General features: G+C 32.3%; 2 protein-coding genes across 3 annotated transcripts; both read left to right on the top strand.

The window, feature by feature from the left end:
* Nucleotides 6,792-9,044, top strand: LOC109331059. Its single transcript, XM_019565334.1, has one exon. It carries the CDS (start codon nt 6,853-6,855, stop codon nt 8,845-8,847), a length of 1,995 nt encoding a protein of 664 aa, XP_019420879.1. The 5' UTR covers nt 6,792-6,852; the 3' UTR covers nt 8,848-9,044.
* On the top strand, nt 12,131-18,009 carry LOC109331061. 2 transcript variants are annotated; one of them, XM_019565339.1, is made up of 5 exons: nt 12,131-12,257; nt 12,555-13,249; nt 16,886-17,535; nt 17,651-17,815; nt 17,895-17,994. In XM_019565339.1, the coding sequence occupies exons 1-5, from the start codon at nt 12,194-12,196 to the stop codon at nt 17,908-17,910; spliced, it is 1,590 nt and encodes a 529-aa protein (XP_019420884.1). In that variant the 5' UTR covers nt 12,131-12,193; the 3' UTR covers nt 17,911-17,994. The 2 variants fall into 2 exon arrangements, with proteins under 2 accessions (XP_019420884.1, XP_019420883.1); XM_019565338.1 differs by having other exon boundaries at nt 17,651-18,009.

Raw genomic sequence — 19,606 nt, 5'->3', positions numbered from 1 at the left:
ATATTAAATGAAATTTTAAATATTGATTATAAAATAGCGTCCGATTAATGCTCTATATCTAACTAATGAATATCATTACACATCAACTTATGATAAATAACAATTGGGAATAGCAAAAACACATCATTTGTGGGTACCAGAAAATGGACTTATAATAATAGCTTATGAGTTGATATTCTGGTTTGCAAGACACACATAATAATAATTTAAAGTTTTAATTAAATATTTTATATATTTTAATTTTATATTACTTTAATATTATATATTATTTCTTTTATTATTATTATTTTATAATTAATTTTAGTGATTAAACTGTAATTTAAATTTATTATATATATTATCATCCCAATAATAATTATTTATATTTATTATTGAATATTATATATATTATTATTAAACTTGTAGGAATTCGAGATTTGATAGTAGTCATGTTGTAGTGTATTCAAGAATGATTCCTACAGTACTTGAAGAAATTATATAACAGATAATTAGATTGTTTTATCCTATGGACAACATAGTTGATGTATGCTTGCACGTTTTTAAGAGCACGACAAAACATCTTAAATGAAAGTGATTTGATTGTGACTCAGTCAATAAAGATTGTTCCGTGTCATCATAATTGTTGCGAGCTATGCAAACAACAAGTATATAACTAAACTTACAAACTTGTTGGATAGCCACAAATACCAACTATCCAAACGAGTACCACAAATAGGTGTGGAGATAGTAAGAGAAAAACACTATATGCACCCTCGTGGGTATGATTTGCTTTCTTCTAATATAATTTCTAAATACCCAACTTTTATTCAATTATTTCTTATGTTTATATATGGCTAGGATACATTTCATAAAATATTATACTTCCTATAACTTATATTTATATATCTTAGTGTTATCTCTTAACAATTAAACTTATTATTATATTTTGCAATATATTTTATGAGTAAGGATTCAATTACTCTAGGAGTAATTTAAAAAATTAACTTCACATTTAAGTCATTTACTATATGAAAATCTAATAGTTTACATAATTTTAATTAGTCAATAAATCTGATTCATCAAATTTTCATAAAATAAAGAACTAAGATATGAAATTTATTGAATTTAAAGATTTGAGTTGAGAAACATGCATTCCCATCCGTGTGAAAAATCTTGAATGAGTGCCATAACATTCTCCGCCGAGATTCTCTCAACTTGTGGCCTATGATCGTGTTACAATGATGTTGCTTTATATAATCGTGCTTTCTACTTTGGACCTCATTTCAAACACTAATCATGAAGTTACACACAATCACATATTAGACTAAACTAAAAAGTATTAGTCCAACATCTTTTTATGATTATTGCAAATCAGTAATCAACCATGCCTATAAAAAATGTTGACTAATCTTTTTTAATTATCTGGGCATTGTTTACGTGCAAAAATAAATTTAAAAATTGAGCATTGTTTAACTTGTCATGTCGTGGAGGTGAAATACGTGAGATCCATTCCCTAGAAAAAAATCACAACAAAATATATCCTAAATGTGATTCCTAAACTTCCCCAACTTTATTTATTTCTCAGTTGCCAGCTTGCAGCATCTGACCTTCTTCTTACTAAATTATTACATCAAAGAACATAGGATAGTGTAATATATATCTCAATATTCATTATTTATTTGTATCGTTTTTATGAAAAGTGATTGACAATTAAAAATAAATAGTAAATAATATATTAGTAGTATGTAAAGTTTTTATATTGTCGGTCTATATTTTTTTATTCCTAATATTTTCAAAAAATCATAATCTTTAAACAATTTCAAAATTGTTACAGGTCATGTCTTATTTTCCCAACGACAACTGCTATGGCCTGGGCCACTCTGAGACTACTGTCCCTGTCTTTACATTCTCTTATTTGTCCATTCTTTTGGGTCATCAACAACGTCTTTAGATTATAACAACAACAATAATGAAAGTTCTTGTTTCCTAGTACGTTATATCGGCTAATCTTCTGGCATAATCAAAGATTATGCATGATAAGTCGTTTAGGTAGGTATTAATATTTCCTAGCTTATATTAACTTTTCCTACTTTATTGATAATTGATTTATAAGTATATTTTCTTATAGCATTAACATTTTATAGAAAGATTTTGTAAGGATATATATAAGTACCCTTCATCTAATTTTCATATCTAAACAAATCCTAACGCGTGTTAATGAATTTTCCTTTTCACATGATTCCTTTTACCTTGTTTAACCAAAAGTCATATGATTCCATGGATTCCCTTCCTAACTCTACTTTAATATTTATACCTCTTATGGACTATATAATTTTGGGGGAAAACGTGTATTAAGGTACTGAGTTACTTACCTATTGAGATAGAGCATCCAAAACTAAGATATAAAAAAGTAAAGTGAAGACTAAATGTTGAATTTTAGTGTAAACATATAAAGCTGTAGAAAAATGCTATGTGACCCAACATGTATTTGCTCACTAATTTTAATCTATCTCGTGTATCTTTGATGAAACGAGTATAATCCAATCAAATTCTCTTGCATAAAACTTTTTAAGAACCTTATTTTAGAACAAAGATCCTCTCTATTAATAGAGAGACAAATGATTGTTTTTACCGGTGTTATTAAACTCGGACCGGTTAATGACTCGGTCAGGGTACTGGATCAATGAGTCACTGGTCCAACCAATGGGTCAATGGTTGGACCGGTTAACTCGGTTTACATTAAAATTCTAAAAATTAATGATATTGTATAACAACATTTAATAATTGTATACTCGAAATTTAAAAACATTAGTGTACCTAATTAAACAATCAATAAAGAAAATTTTAATACTATAAAATGACACAAGCAAGTTGAAAAAATTATCAAATAATATATAAACTATGCTTTAACTACAACAAAAATGTACAATAAATTTAAAATTTAATTAAACAACAAAGATTTCGTTATAACGTAAGATAACAAGTGACAAAGATAATTACATATAAATTAAAATATTTGACTTTTTCACCTTATCAATTTGGTTATTTTTTTAATTTTGATTGACTCGGCCGGTCCAACCGGTCCGATCATCTAAATCATCAGTTTTATGCTTAAACTAACTGAATTAAACCAATTTTGATACAAAACCGGTTAGATGAGAGACTCAGACCGGTTAGATGACCGGTTCACGGTTGAACCGGTCTGACCGGCCGGTTCGAGCTGAGTTTTATAACACTGATTTTCACTCATATTTTTAATAATAAAAATATGATTTAATGATAAACAAATGGATATAAATATTATGACATGTTACTTTTCCAGAGTTGAATTAAAACCACGTTTTATCTGTTTATTTCCCCTTATACATTTTTACGAAACATTATAAAAGATGCATTGCTTTTATGGTTGACTTCTTTTGCACATAATAAAACCAGTTTAATTCTTTGTACATTCTTAACTTCCATTTAGTTATTATCTCTTATAAATTGTATATATATGCCTTGTTATAATTATTGATCATAGTGCTGCTTCTTTTCTTTCATTTAATTCATATTTTTTTAGACTTTGACATTTCATCGTCTGGTCATGTTTTAAAGATTTCGCAAAATTTTATATTGATATATCCTTAATTAGCTAGCATAACCCCCTTCTTTTTCCTTCTTTCCAAACTTGGAGTGTGCTCAACATTTTGTTGGGAGATAACCAAATACAAAAGTAATTAATTAGTTATTAGGAGAGTGATATTATTGATTATACCAAAATTCTAATAAAATGTAAAATTTATTTTATACAAGAAAAGGGAGTCATGAAAAAAAAATCATATAAAAATAATTGTGATAAAAATAAATTTGTTTATTCAACTGTAAATATTATAATTAAAAGTCAGTTAATAACTTAATAATACATGATAACTTAGAAAAGTCATATATCATTATTTTTATATCTTAATTATTCAAATAAGATTTAATGATTAATATTAATTGCTCTAACTTTTCACACTAACAATTGTTTTCACAAATTTGAAAAGTTCAAATTAATAGATAAAATAGTCAAATGCATTTTCACGCCATTTTATTGATTTTCTGGTGGAGTTTTATAGTCTAAAGTAAAAATTAACCACGTTGTGATTAAAATATTTGAAAGAGGGGCGAAATTTTGGAAATTGTTGCAACCTTTACACTAGTGTACATCAACATAATTTGACCAAATCTTATGACCCAGCAAAATCCAGAGCACCATGAATTTTAAATTTAGCATTATACTACTCACCCGTGATAAATTAAATTTCATCATTTATTGTGATTATTTGTAGTATCCGGTATCATATATTGATCAAAAATTCATGATGTGATAAAGAGTACGTATCCCTAATTCTTTTGTTTCTATATCCCAAAAGTTACCCGAAAGGACTCAAACCAAAAATGGATATTATTTCTTAAACGTGAAATTATGTTTTTTTTAGGTAATTTGTAATTTTTTGACTTAGTCAATAATTATTCGAGTTCAGTAAATAAAAAATGAAGGCAATTTGTAATTTTTTAAAAAAAGCTTGCAAAATCAACTACGACCTACATATTGGTTAAATTTGATCCAGTCATGTTTAAAAAATTGAATATACTTTTTAATTTAGAATAATAAAGGGTATTCCTTACTTTATGGATAGAAGCTATTTGGGTACTTGATATCCATTCTAACAATTGTTACTTTAGGAATCAAACACTTGACTTTTTGATTTAGGTGAGAATTTAATGAATCTTACACTACTAGACCAATGCATTGTTAATGTAACAATAATAATAATTAAGGATGACAATTATTCACTATATAACACCAAATTATTAGTTAAACATTATACTAAATACTCATTTCAGTCGCTCATGTTTTTCGACATTAACAAGTTAGACCCTAATAATTCTAAATTACCATTTTAATTCTCAATATTTTTAACGTCGAATCCCGTTGGTCCTTATGTCCTTAACCGTCTTTTAACATTATCATACTTGTCGAAATGGGACATTGAGTGGTGATATGGCCACACATATTATATCTCTACTAGCAATTTTGACATGTCACTTAGACAGACATTGTTTTTATTTTTATTATTTGTTGTTATTTAAACAAAACAATACGGTTTTGATTATTTTTTATTTAAATAAAACCTTTATTAAAATGGCGTCATTTTGTTTGATTTTTTAAAACACTTAAACATAATATGACGCCGTTTAAATTATCTTATTCACCTTATTCTTTTCGCCTTTTGTATACATTTAAAACATTTCTATTCATATTCCCATAATAGCAGAACAAAAAGAACTTGTATATTTGATTCCATATCTCTTTTTATTTCTTGCTCAATTCTCCCATGATTATGCTTTCATTCCAAATCTTCAATTTTCTCATTAATTCAAATCGTCAACATTAAATTCTCTTAATCATTAATGAGAGATTAAATTCTCTTAATCATTAATGAGAAAATCGTCAAATCAGTATTTATCACGTGTTTTAAATTTCAAATTAGTCATGAGAGATTGAAAATGAATATTTAATATTTTTTAAATAAACAAAACGATATATTTTAATTAAATTCTATTATACTTGTTTTAACCAAAACGTCATCATTTTGATTTAAAAAACAGCAATTTTTTTAATAATAACCGTTTGAGTGACGTATCAAAATTGCTAACAGTGACATAACAAGTGGAAATTGAGAAGGATAAGATAGACTAATATAATTCAATATAACATTAAAGATTAAAATAGTAATTTAAAATTATTAAAATATAGAGAATGAAATGATTATTTACACTAAACTTTATTTTGAATTGAAAGTGGAAAGCAAAATATTGTGAAAGGCAGGACAGGGAAGCAATGGTTGTGAGTGAGTTAATATAAAGAAAGGGAAAGAAGACAGAAGATGTTTGCTGTTTTCTGTATTAATAAAGACTCTTTCATTCCATATCTGACACAAGCTTATGTATCCCCATGTTTTGTCATAAAAATGTTTTTTTTTCAAATTCTAGTTTCTCATTATATTTTTGCTCGAAATCTTGTTGTCATTCTTTTCTGATATTATTAGTACATATTCTCATGTAAATGCAGTCTAAGCGTAGAAGTAATTTTGGAAAAAAATCCAAAAAGAATATATTTTCCCATAAAAAAACTAAATTGAATCCAAAAAAAATATAATGAAATTAATTCTGAATTGATGTGATATTCATCAAATTTGACTATTATTTTTATATTACTTTTACTCTAGAGGAATGAATTATAATAAAAGTATAATATTTATGTTATATTGTTGTATAATATTTATGTTATATTATTGTATCGTCGACTATTTATTTTATCTAAAAGTGAATTATGATTAAAAATAAATGATAGATGATACAATAATTGTATAAAACAATTCTTAACCATATGTCTATACATATTTTTTCTCTTTTATAATTAATCAATTATTGATGGAATGAGATCTTCTGTCCTAAAATTTCTTCATCCTCATATCACAAACCAATCACATGCTATCAAATAGTATAAAATGTTATTGTATATTTTTTTATTTTTATTTTCATGTAAGTATCAATATTCAATTGATTTGAGACACAATAAAATATAAAAAATGGGACAGCTCAATTCGAGAGACCTTACAAACACTCTTCCAGCATAAATATTAAAATCATATTTATAACCTTTGTGTTAATGTGTATAATGTACGTGGGTTGGGCAATGCAACTAGTATCTTTGAAAATAAGAAAGTAGGTGTTTGACCTTGTAAATATAAATGAAACCCATGAGAAGCATTTCCATTAGTGGTTCTAAATCTGTGAAAGACAACATCAAATATATCACTTCCATTTGTTTTGTTTTGTCGAATGGGAGACACAGTGAAGCAACTGTTAATAAAACCGATCCAGCTGGCAGACCAAGTATGCAAAGCTGCTGAAGAAACCACTTCGTTCAAACAAGAATGCTTAGAACTCAAATCCAAAACTGAAAAACTCGCCACCCTACTCCGTCAGGCGGCGCGTGCAAGGTCCGACATTTATGAACGTCCTGCACGCCGCATCATCCAAGATACCCACCACGTCCTTGATAAAACCCTCTCCCTTGTTCTCAAGTGTCGCGCCAACGGCCTCGTCAAGCGCGTCTTCACCATCATCCCCACTGTTTCATTTCGCAAAAGCTCTTCCTCTTTGGAAAACTCCATCGGAGATGTTTCCTGGCTCCTCCGTATCTCCGCCCCCGCCGACGACCGCGCCGACGCAGATACCCACTTTGGTCTGCCTCCTATTGCATCCAACTTGCCGATTCTCGGTTTAATTTGGGGGCAGATTGCTGTACTCTACACCGGCTCGCCGGAGGACCGGTCTGATGCGGCGGCCATCATCGTATCGACCATTCGCGGCAACGAACGATACGCGTCGCTGATCATCGAGGAAGGGGGCGTGGGGCCGTTGTTGAAATTAATAAAGGAAGGAAAAGCAGAAGGTCAAGAAAATGGTGCAAGGGCTATTGGTCATTTGGGTCGTGATCCTCAAAGTGTGGAACATATGATTGATATGGGTGTGTGTTCTGTTTTTGCTAAAGTCCTTAAAGAAGGTCCAATGAAAGTTCAATGTGTTGTGGCTTGGGCTGTTTCTGAACTTGTTACTAATCACCCAAATTGTCAAGATCCTTTTGCTCAGCAGAATATTATAAGGTTACTTGTTAGCCACCTTGCTTATGAAACTGTTCAAGAACATAGTAAATATGCTGTTGTTAGCATTAAACCTACTTCAATTCATGCTGCTTATGTAATGGCTACTAGTATTAAGGGGAATCTTAGTTCTAGTAGTTTGAATAAGGGGAGTAATGAGGATGAGGAGGAGCAACCACGGAATCCGATTTCACATCCATCTGGTAATGCTAAAGCTAGAGATCAATTGCATACTGTGGTTGCGAGTACGGTTGCGGTTCATAATGGTGCAGGGAAAGTACAAGATACTAATCATGTAAATGAAGTGAAAGAGGAATTTCAGAGGAGTGAATCGACTAAGAGCAGTGGTAGTGGAAAGCAAGACCATCCTCATCATCAGGATAGCTATTCACATTCAGGATCTAGCATAAAGGGGAGGGAGCTTGAAGATCCTGAGACTAAAGCCAGCATGAAGGAAATGGCTGCAAAGGCACTCTGGAAACTAGCTAAGGGTAATTCACAGATTTGTCATAGTATAACAGAATCAAGGGCTCTGTTGTGTTTTGCGGTTCTACTCGAAGGGGGCACTGAAGCTGTGCAGTACAATTCTGCCATGGCATTGATGGAGATTACGGCTGTGGCCGAGAAAGATGCAGAATTGAGGAGATCGGCTTTCAAGCCAACCTCACCAGCTTGCAAAGCAGTTGTTGATCAAATGATTAAGATAGTTGAGAAAGCAGATTCAGACCTTCTAATTCCTTGCATGAAGTCTATTGGGAATTTGGCTAGGACATTCAAGGCTAAAGAGACAAGGATGATTGGTCCCTTGGTGAGACTTCTTGAAGATTCAGATATAGAGGTGGTAAAGGAGGCAACAATCGCGCTAACAAAATTTGCCTGCACTGAGAACTACCTACATGTTGATCACTCGAAGGCGATTATAAGCGAAGATGGGGCTAAACACTTGATTCAGCTTGTATACTTTGGAGAAGAGGTAGTTAAGATACCAGCATTAGTTTTGTTATCCTACATTGCATTGAGTGTGCCAGACAGTGAAGAACTTGCTAAGGTTCAGGTTCTTGGAGTGCTTGAATGGGCAAGCAAACAAGCTTCCATGATACAGGATGAAACCCTTGAAGCATTGTTGCATGAGTCCAGGAGTAAGTTGGAGCTTTACCAGTCTAGAGTTTGAAGAGGATTCCATGAACTACATTTACATCAATAAGAAAAATAATACTACAGTGTCATATTTTTTGTTTTCTTGGTTGGGTTAGTACATTGTCATCATCATTGTAGAGGTTTTTCAATCATTCATATTTCTATTCTATGATTCAGTGTATATTTGTATAGACAATCTAATTATTTCTTGAATTATCAATGAGTTTTCAACTAAGTGTAGATTTGTTTCGTTATCCATCTCTACATCAATTTCAACTTTGATTTGTTAGCTAGAATCACTCTGAACACATGCCACAAGTGCTTAAATGTAATACTTTATCGAATTTCTATGATATAGATCACTAATAATGTTAATGTTAGGCCATTGCTAAGAAGTAACACAATGTATCGCCGGGCACAATGCCACAAGAGTAAGGATTGGTGTATTGCAGTTGGATTGTAGTGAGAAAAAAACAAGAAGTTCTCACATTTTTTGAACATGTAAAGAAATTATAGGACCCGTAATTTTATGAGTTGAATGTTGAGCGATAAAATGCCTGAATTATGCATCAGCTGGTTTGTACATGTGTGGAGGAGTTTATTAGAAACACATCAAGGATTGTAGATCAAATAGAGGTTACTCCAATTTCTAAAAAAAGAGGGAGGTCAAGAAAAATCATAGAAGAAATGGTTAAGAAAGATTTAAGATCAATGATTTGTTACTGAACATGAATTATGATAAAACATTATGATATTATTTGATCTATTATTCGATTATGCTTAATGAAATTCAAGGTTTGTTGTTGTTGAAGTAGATCACAATGGGTTTACCAAGTCTTGAGAGTTGTTTACCAAATTATTCTAAGACTGCGTTGGGCCAAAGCTAAAAGACAGAAAAGATAATTAAAAAAGAGATCAATGTGGACATTCCTCAACTTTTTGTGTGGATGAATAGAATACATGAAAACATTGATGAAGATCATTTGTCCTAAATGGTGTCTCATTTCATGTCTTAAGTCAATAAAAATGCTATGTTTTATTACTTTGTTTTTAAATTTTTATTTTATCTCCATATTAATATATGATTGACTTGAGACAGAGAATGAGATATCGTTCAAAACAAATAATCTACATCCATCTAAACATGTAAAAGAGTAGTTGACTTAAGTTTTGGACGTGTTCAAAACAAACCCACGTCATGCTTATCTGTTAATAGACTTATTCCTTCATATTAACCATTACATTGCTTTTTGGTCAAAAAATAAAATATCCTATCATATTGACAATTTGCTTATTTTGGACAAGACTGTGCCCTGCACTAATATGCAGTCCAATGTAATGTTTTTTTATGTTACTTTGATTCAGCAAATAAGAGCTGAATTAGCTAAAGTACCCTTTTGTTTTGATAAGTTATGTGCCTATATGGTTCGCTTTGTATGTAAGGTCTATGGATTGTGTAGTTATATTCTAATACTAATTTCGTTAATATCACTTTTCATGCTTGCTATATTTTGTTAATATTACTGAAAAACCAAAATGGTGAAAATATGAAATCTGACAGAACCAAAATGTTGGAATACACATGATATATGAATCCAACATGGAGAATACACCATTTGCCTCACTCAAAAAAGTCCTTGCATTCATTCAAGTCACAGATTCTGAGAACAAAGTTGAAGTGACAAAATGACAAGTAATTCAAGATTAAAAATCAAAGGACATTATTTGTCTATGCATTTTTATTTCCCTGTTCTGGCTTATTTGTTTGATGATGGATAACTTTTGGTAAAGCATACATTTAATTTATGGTAGCCTGGTTCGTTTAAAGTTAACTACACTCTCGATCGATTGAAGAAAATGCTTTCCAATTTGGGCTGGACTGTAGTGCCACTTTGATTGATCTATGCTTTCCTTTATGGGTCACCCAAGTCCAACGCCCAAAGATAAAGGCTCACAACTTACAAAAGCTTTGTTAACAACGAAAATAATAAATTATCAGTAATTTCGTTCTCAAATATGGTTTTTTTTGTTTCTCACAAGTATTATCGCACCAGAGGTAATTCTATCCGAACCTAGAATGTCTACAAATATATGGAGCTAATTCTCTTGACAAATATTTTTTCATTCACAATACTCAATCTTAAATATAGTTTAGCTAAGGACAATAAAATTCAAAGTTTAATATTTATGCTGTAAAAAAGAATTACGGTTGCTACATACACATGAAATCCATGAAATATAGGTGAACTTTAGACGTTGGTTATGTAAGGCTGGATTTCTAAGATTAAATGTTCAATTTTTGGAAGCGATACTTATTGAGAAATACAACCATGAACCTAAAAGGATTAATTTCTTACCAAAAAAAGTGAAAGAATACTCTTGATAATTTTCTTAGGAAACTTTAGAAAGCAAAAAGTATCTTATTTTTAGGACGCCGCATGTGATCATAGACAGGGTTGGTGGCAACTCTGCTTCTCTGTTGCAAGATTCCCAGAGAGACAAAAATCGCATGGAGATAATACTTTTGCCTTTCAATTCACCATTCAGCCTCAATCCTAAATAAATTGACCTTACCTTGGCTTCAACATCAATCATGTTAAAAAGAAGATGATATATACTCAATTAATTTATAAATATTTCTATGTTACAAGAAAATTAACATGTACCATAAAATATCACTTTAAAAGAATGATTAATTTTATAGGATTACTCTATTTAAAAAAAATGTGCCTTCATATGAAAGAGTCCCTACTCCATATGTCTTATTCCTCAATATTCATATATTTTCGTGGCATTTAAATCCGTAGCCGTCCATTTTATGTTCCAATTCAAACTTCTTTACATGCCTCGTTTCCTGTTATCACCGACCTTGGTATTTGTTTAAAAAAATAAAAAGACTTACTTATATTAAAAATGGTAATCTAACACATTGAGAAGTGTTAAAGTTAATGCTAATAAACTTGCATTTAGCTATAAAAATATCAAACAATTTGCCGACCCAACAATGGCGGTTGATGAATGCATGTGCACTGTTAATGTAGGACCCTATGGTCCTTTCAACAAGGATCTTCTATCACGAAATCCTCCCGTCCTCATGTCCCAAATCAATCACATCTCACCGTATCACATAAAAATGTTATGTTATATATTTTTTAATTTTTTATAGTATGTGTCAAATTTTCATTGGATTGGAATACAATGTGACACAGAAAAGTCGGACAGCTGATCCCATTCATGGTACCCTTACCCCACATATGCACATGGGTCCCACATTCAAACTCTATATATTCACTTCCCTCCCATCTCAAATCCTAATTCATAACCACTTTTCAAAAACCCTTCATCAAGGGCAACTATATTTAACTTCTCTTTTTTCAACTATGTCTACTTCAACTCAATCTTATATCACTTTCCTCATTTTATTTTTCCTCCAATTCATCAAAGGTAATAACCATCCCATCATCATTCTTACAAAAAAAAATATTTATTTTAGATCAAACTTGTAACATCTCATCTTAAAATATATAAAGAATATTTAAACTTAATAGTTGACACACTCAGTAAATTCATAAACCGAGAGGTATCATGTTGGAATGTTATGAAACTCCTTTCAAATAAACTTGATGCAAGCTAGTTGTTTATACAATGTCACTTTAGACAAGTTTTTGGTTCATAGTATTTTGTTATAGAAATTATAACGTCAGTTCTTATTAAAAGGTGTTGTTTTGTGACATGTTACAGGTTCGTATTCAACGACATTTAATATAGTAAACAAGTGCAGCTACACAGTTTGGCCAGGGATTTTAACCGGCGCCGGAACACCGCCTCTCTCCACCACTGGCTTCACCCTCGCTCCCGGCGAATCCAACACCATCGCCATCCCCGCCGCCTGGTCCGGCCGCATATGGGGTCGCACACTCTGTTCCCAGGACACCGCCACCGGAAAATTCTCCTGCATCACCGGCGACTGCGACTCCTCCACCGAAGAATGCGCCGGCGGAGGCGCCGCACCACCTGCAACTCTAGCAGAGTTCACGTTGAACGGAGCCGGAGGGCTCGATTTCTATGACGTCAGCTTCGTCGACGGTTACAACCTCCCGATCAAGGTGGAGCCTCAGGGTGGCACCGGTGCCGGGAATTGCACCGCGACGGGTTGCGTGGTGGACTTGAACGCGGGGTGCCCGACGGAACTGAGGGTGGTTAACAGCGGCAATGGCGAAGAGAGCGTGGCTTGTAAAAGCGCGTGTGAAGCATTCGGGGATCCTCAATATTGTTGCAGTGGCGCTTACGCGACACCTGAAACGTGTAAACCTAGCTCATACTCGCAGTTCTTCAAGAGCGCGTGTCCACTCGCTTACAGCTACGCTTATGACGATGGCACTAGCACTTTCACTTGTGCCTCTGCTGATTACATTGTCACTTTTTGTCCCGAACCCTCCGCTAGGTAATTTATCCTTCTTCATCACTTTTTTTTCTCTTTTTAGTTTCATACATGTATTCTCACACTAGACGCAACCTTGTCTGAGAGGAGTCAAGTACCTACTCTTCAAGCAGATAGGTATATAGGACTAACTCTTCCAGTATATATTTTTTCCATCCACAAGGCTCGAACCCGAGACTTTGCTTAAGGCGAATCAAGTATGTAGCACTTGAACTAATCCTTGATTCTTTGTCACTTTTTAATATGTATAATTTACTTTTGAGTTTTTGTTGTATAATCAGAGTATTCTCTCATTTTACGAGTAATTTATTGTCGTTGAGTTTTAATCTGTTTGGTTGAATGTAAATAAAGGGACCAGTTATGGGTGGGATATCACAATAGATATGGTTGTCACGTTTCTTTTGAATTTGGAGGGTAACATAAGATATTGGCGTGTATGAATTAGATTGGTTGTTGGGTTAGCTAGGTGGATTTTGTGTTCAGATTAGAGTGTTATATATGTTTCTAATGAGTGTTTAAATATGAATGCAGTTCAATCAAGTCAGGGAATGAAAAATATCCAAAGGGGTTACATGTCTCTGTAGGTCATGTGGATTTGTCACGAAACAACTTCATGGCGGTGGTTGTTGTTACAGCCTCTGTTTTGTTGTCATTTTGGTGAATTTGTTGGGCTATGACTATGTCTATGTGGCGTGCAAGAATCATCACAAATATTTATTTATGCAAATAAGTGACATGAGAAGATTCCCACTACTTGCATATGCAAAGTGAAGAATCAGATTCAGCTCATTGGAGGGTAGCAATTTGGTGTTCAAGTTTTCAACAGATACAAGTAGCAGTGTGAGAAGATTTGGCACTTCTCAACATGCATTGATGATGTTTTCATTGTACCCTCTTTAGTACTGTTGGGAGATTCAGATGCACAAACAGAATTAGGCAAGTAGCATTAATACCTCAGCTCACAAGTCTTTAACCCATTCATGTGTTGTCTTCTACGTGAAGAAACAAAAATAGGAGGACATTTTGGGATTTTTATTCTTTTAAGAATAAAATATCAATAGGATTGAATTGCCCCAAATTGTAAATATAAAACTTCAGGTTATTATAATAAATGGGGAGTACAATTTTGGGTCACTTGACATGTTATTTTCTGCAACTCCCATTTTATTTTATTAATTGCTTTAGTTAAAATATAATATTTCTTAATATATGTAGCAACTTTAAACCATTAAGATATATAATGAAAGGAGTAGTTTTATATACATTTGATAGCTTCACTTAGAGCTATCCAAGCTTACATAATATCAATATACTCTCAGCATGTTATTTAAAAATGTTTAAGAATAAAAACATCTGCCAGTAAAGATTCACAGAACTCTTATAAGAGAGTATTAGGCACCCATTTATGCCTGGCTTGCAAATAAGATTCAATAGGTATCTATTTCTACCGTCCGGAATTATCTGTCCTAAATAAAAAAAAATTAAAAGCAAAAAGTAATAAAATATATTTGACTTGAAACATATAGTGAGATAAGTGATCTATATCCCTATTTTTATTATCACAGTCAGCTACTAAACTTTATTGCATCAGCGCAATGTCATTATCTTATCTTCCTTGGGGTCACGAAGTTACTATAAGTACAATTTGCAACGTGAAAAAGAAGAAAAGAAAAAGTAATTACTTTAGGTATAGATTAACTTGAACAACATTTTAAGAAAGTTGCATTCATTATGATAAAATTGTGCTTTCAAGCTTTTAAGTTGATCTACATGTTAAAAAGGTTGGGTGCCATAAGAGGTAAAGAAGGTCAATTACATTTATTCATTCATAAGCTACCCAATTCTATTTATCTCAACCATTTGCCATTTCAGATTACATGAATATTAATATGTGACACAAATGTTGTACATAAGGTTGAAAAAATAGACCAAGATTGAAAATGTATGTTTTAAGTTTGTTCTCGATGAAATAAGAATATTTATACTTTGTTCTCTATTATGTTATTCTTATTTATTTATTTATTTATTTTTGTTTTTAAATAAGAATGATTCTCGGTTGTTCTTAGTCAGGAAAGTGAAAATAAATGTAAATGTTGTGGAAAAAAAGTAGACGTGGTTAGACCCAAATAAAAATGATGTTTGTTATTATGTGAAAAAAGTAAATGTTATTCTTATTTCATAGGAAGTTATAATAAATTATAAAATAACGTGTAAGACCAAATAATAATGAAAATATTGTTTGCCGCTCTCAATGCTCTAAGTAAGTTTTAAAAAAATAAACGTTCTAGAGTGATCATGTTACCTTTCATATTTCTGGTCTGAATTGAACTAGGTTGAGGATCGATGTTAGAGTGTTGGAACAATGTTGATTGGCCTAGTAACCTATCTAAGACTGCATTTGTTAGAGAAGTATGCAAAAATGTAGAAATAACAAACTGAAACATAGGGAATAGAATCAAGATTTTGTAGAAAGATAATTTCAAAATCATATTAAAACATTGAAGAAAGAGAATATTAGAAGAGTATAGGCGGAATATATGTCTTGTATAGTTGTATGACACCATTACTATTAATAGATCCTATAACACATTTTCATATACAGATTTAATTAGATAAGGATTCCATGATTTCTGAGATATTGCTCACAGTTTCACACTAACAATAATGGATATAGCATACATATGAAAAAATATTATTTTTTATTTCTATCACACCAGAATCATAATGTTGTATTCATTAACAATTATATGGTATTTTCTTTGTATTTTGTAAGGTGTAAGAAAAGTGGGTTGAACATCTTCTACCTAAAAAGTATATCATTCTATATATTATTATTTTTTATTAATCAAAAAAATATTTAATCATTAATTTTTCAACTTAAATATATATTTTTAATCATTCACACCACATTTTGGGTTAGGTGCTCTCATATAATGCGGCTAAAAGACATGAATTTGTCAATCAAGATAACCAATAGTTTTATGACACCTCAGCTAGTTATAAGCTGCACAAACTCATTAGGTGGCACCAGATTTTTTAACCGACACAACTGATATTTTTCCCTCCTCAATTTTTGTTTTCACTGTACTAGTGATTAAAAAGGAGGTAACGTCGAAAGTTCACATAACTCAGGCACAGTTAACAAATGTGGCGGTTCTATCTATATATATATAAGCTCTTTAAGGCTAGTGTTTCAGATTTTCCTAATCCTTCTCTTCACTCCTTTTCTTCCCCACAAAGTGAGTCATATATTTATAATTTCATATAATATACTAAATTAGGCACTAGTAGCACTTGATTAAGCACAGATTCTGCTTCATCGTGCTTTATTTTCTGGTTCCTATTTATAAAGGATAACATAAACATCTGTTTCTCCTTCTATTCAACTTTATAACACTCAACAATAACATGAAACAGAGTATGGCTCTGTTCTCACATCACACACATTCTTCTCCAGTGCTATTGGGTTTCATTCTTTTCATTGTTTTCAAAGGTAAATTACTAAATTCGGATACTTTTTTGGATTTCATGAATTGGGTCTTTCACCAATTTTAATATAATTGGAGAATTGTGACAGAAATTTGATGAAACTGGGTGTTGTTGCTCTGTTTTTGATGCAGGGGTTTCAGGGGCTACATTTACATTCATGAACAAATGCGATTACACAGTGTGGCCAGGAATTTTGGGAAAACCAGACCTTGGAACCACCGGATTCGAGCTCACAGAGGGAACTTCCAGAAGCTTCCAGGCTCCGGCCGGTTGGTCCGGCCGATTCTGGGCACGAACCAATTGCAAATTCGACGATTCCGGCCGTGGCACATGTGCCACGGCCGACTGTGGCTCCGGCGACATAAACTGCAACGGCGCCGGAGCTTCACCGCCGGCAACACTCGCCGAGTTCACGCTCGGCGCTGGCTCGATGGACTATTACGATGTCAGCCTGGTGGACGGCTACAATCTTCCAATAATGGTGGCGGCCAGTGGCGGTTCAGGGTCGTGCGCCACCACGGGTTGCGGCGTGGACCTGAACCAGCAGTGCCCAAGTGAGTTGAGAGTGGAAGGGGGTGATGCTTGTAAGAGTGCTTGTGAGGCTTTTGGAAAAGCTGAGTATTGTTGCAATGGAGAATTCAGTAACCCTTCAACGTGTAAACCTTCAGTGTACTCACAAATGTTCAAATCTGCTTGTCCTAAATCATATAGTTATGCTTATGATGATGCCACTAGCACTTTTACTTGTACTGGTGCTGATTATACAATCACATTTTGTCCTTCTTCACCAAGGTAAACAAAAAAGTTCTCATTCCATTATCATTATTATTATTGTTTTGTGCATGATCATTCCATTATTTACCTTTCTTGTGGTTAAAGTTAATTCATTCTTTGTTATTTTTTGCAGTCTAAAGTCTGCAACTGATTCTTCTCCAAAGGGAACAGATTCAGCTTCAGGGTCTGAATCACAATCTGAACTAGCTTCTACTTCATGGCTAGCTGATATGGCTACAGCTACAGGGGACTCAAGCAGAACCCAGCATTCTGGTTTTTCAAAAGCCTCATTTTTTGTGTTTGTTACTTTCATTCTTTACCTTTTGGTATATTGATTATTAAGTCTGTGTTCCTCTCACAGTGACATCTTAAGTGGGGGCATACTTATCTTAACATCAATGTAATGTTAAAGAATATCATGATTGTTACATTGTATGTAAAGTGGTGTATAAGAATTTTCATCATTTGTTGCATATTTTTCTTATTGTTAATCATGATATGATGAATTCTTTATTTCTGAGCCTTTGAAATTGGAGGGTGGGGTGGGGGAATTTAGTTCCTTTGATTACAAATTGAAACAACTTATATAATCAACTTGTCTTTTAAATTAATAATGAGTAACTCAGATTAGTGGGTTTTGAGGCCCATCACCTTGTTTGCTCAATTGATCTTGCTAGGATAGTACTAGAAGAAAGGACAAAAGGAATATTGGGATGTTCACATAATTTTAGAAAGTGGTAACGTAGTATTAAAAGCTTTAGCCACTAGTAACGGCGTTGGTTCAAGTAGTACATGTTTGATTCCCCTTAAGTAAGGGGTCTCGGGAGTCTTGTGGATGGAAAAATGTCTATTGAGAGAGTTAGTATCACGTACCTGTGGATGTTTTCGACTCGAACATAATTGTCTCTGGTGCAAGGATACATGTGATACAAAAAAAAGCTTTAGCAATTTCCTGTACAGTGGTACTCGTTCAATACTTATATTAGTACTCATCGTTGTATTTTATTTAAATATAATATGTTTTGACTTTAATGTTATTTTGTTAGTGAGTTAAACAATATGAAAATTTAAAATGCAACATCTAACAAAATTTAAAATAATATTAAAATATCTTTCCAATCTTAAGCATAAAAGGAGGAGACAAAATGATAAAGTTATTAAATACAAACCATAATCTAATACAATTATCAAAAGAAACTAAAACCAGATTGATCAATTAAAACAAAGATTAAAACTAAAACAAATAATTTGAGAGTTAAAATCAAAATTATCTATATTTTCATGGGGAAAAATACTTCAACTTTTGTAAGGTTGAGGAAATGAGATGCGATTTAAACTTCTCTAGTCACTATTATATTAAAAAAAACAAGTACACTAATGTATTAGTTAATTTATGATTGATATCAACTTAAAATGGTGAAAAGATGTAAAAACTGTTAAACTCAATTATATGAATCTTGAAGGTTAAACAGAGAGAAGATATTTATGAAGATATTTTATGGGAATCTAAGGAGTTGAGTGAGATAATGGTGGTGGACACTTTGGGATGAATGACATGTTCCATCATGGTTCAAAAAATCTTATCAGGATTCTATTGGTTGGGATTATATGATAAGTTGATAATTACACACAAACACCTTCATGCATGTATTTTCTTTCAAACCCTTTTTTTACTTACAAAGGATCAAGCAACTTGTGTTCTTTACAAAGCAAGCGATAGAAAGATGATGAAAAGGATAAGAGAGTTATCAAAATGAATAGAAAGGGATGAAAACTTTACTTTGATTGTAATAAAAATAACATTAATGAGTTATCATTTTTGTGATCCAATCGCATATTGAAGTAAATAATATTCCTGTGCTGTTTTTTTTTCTTGTAAGCATTTTTACATCTACTTTTTTTTAAAGTATCCGTAATGTAATTATTGATGTTTCTAAAATAAAGGTCTTTTTTTTAGCAATGGTTATGAATTTATGTATCCATTGTTATAGACTTACCATACTGATTATATCTTTAAAGTTTATTAAAAAAGGTTTATGAAACTTTTACTTATGCTAGTCATTACACACAAAAAAAAGATAACCCCATT

Source organism: Lupinus angustifolius, chromosome LG17 (genome assembly GCF_001865875.1).
Source record: "Lupinus angustifolius cultivar Tanjil chromosome LG17, LupAngTanjil_v1.0, whole genome shotgun sequence".
NCBI classification, from domain to species: Eukaryota; Viridiplantae; Streptophyta; class Magnoliopsida; order Fabales; family Fabaceae; genus Lupinus; species Lupinus angustifolius.
The sequence above is the reverse complement of the archived record's forward strand: the minus strand, read 5'-3'. Positions and strand labels throughout refer to the sequence as shown.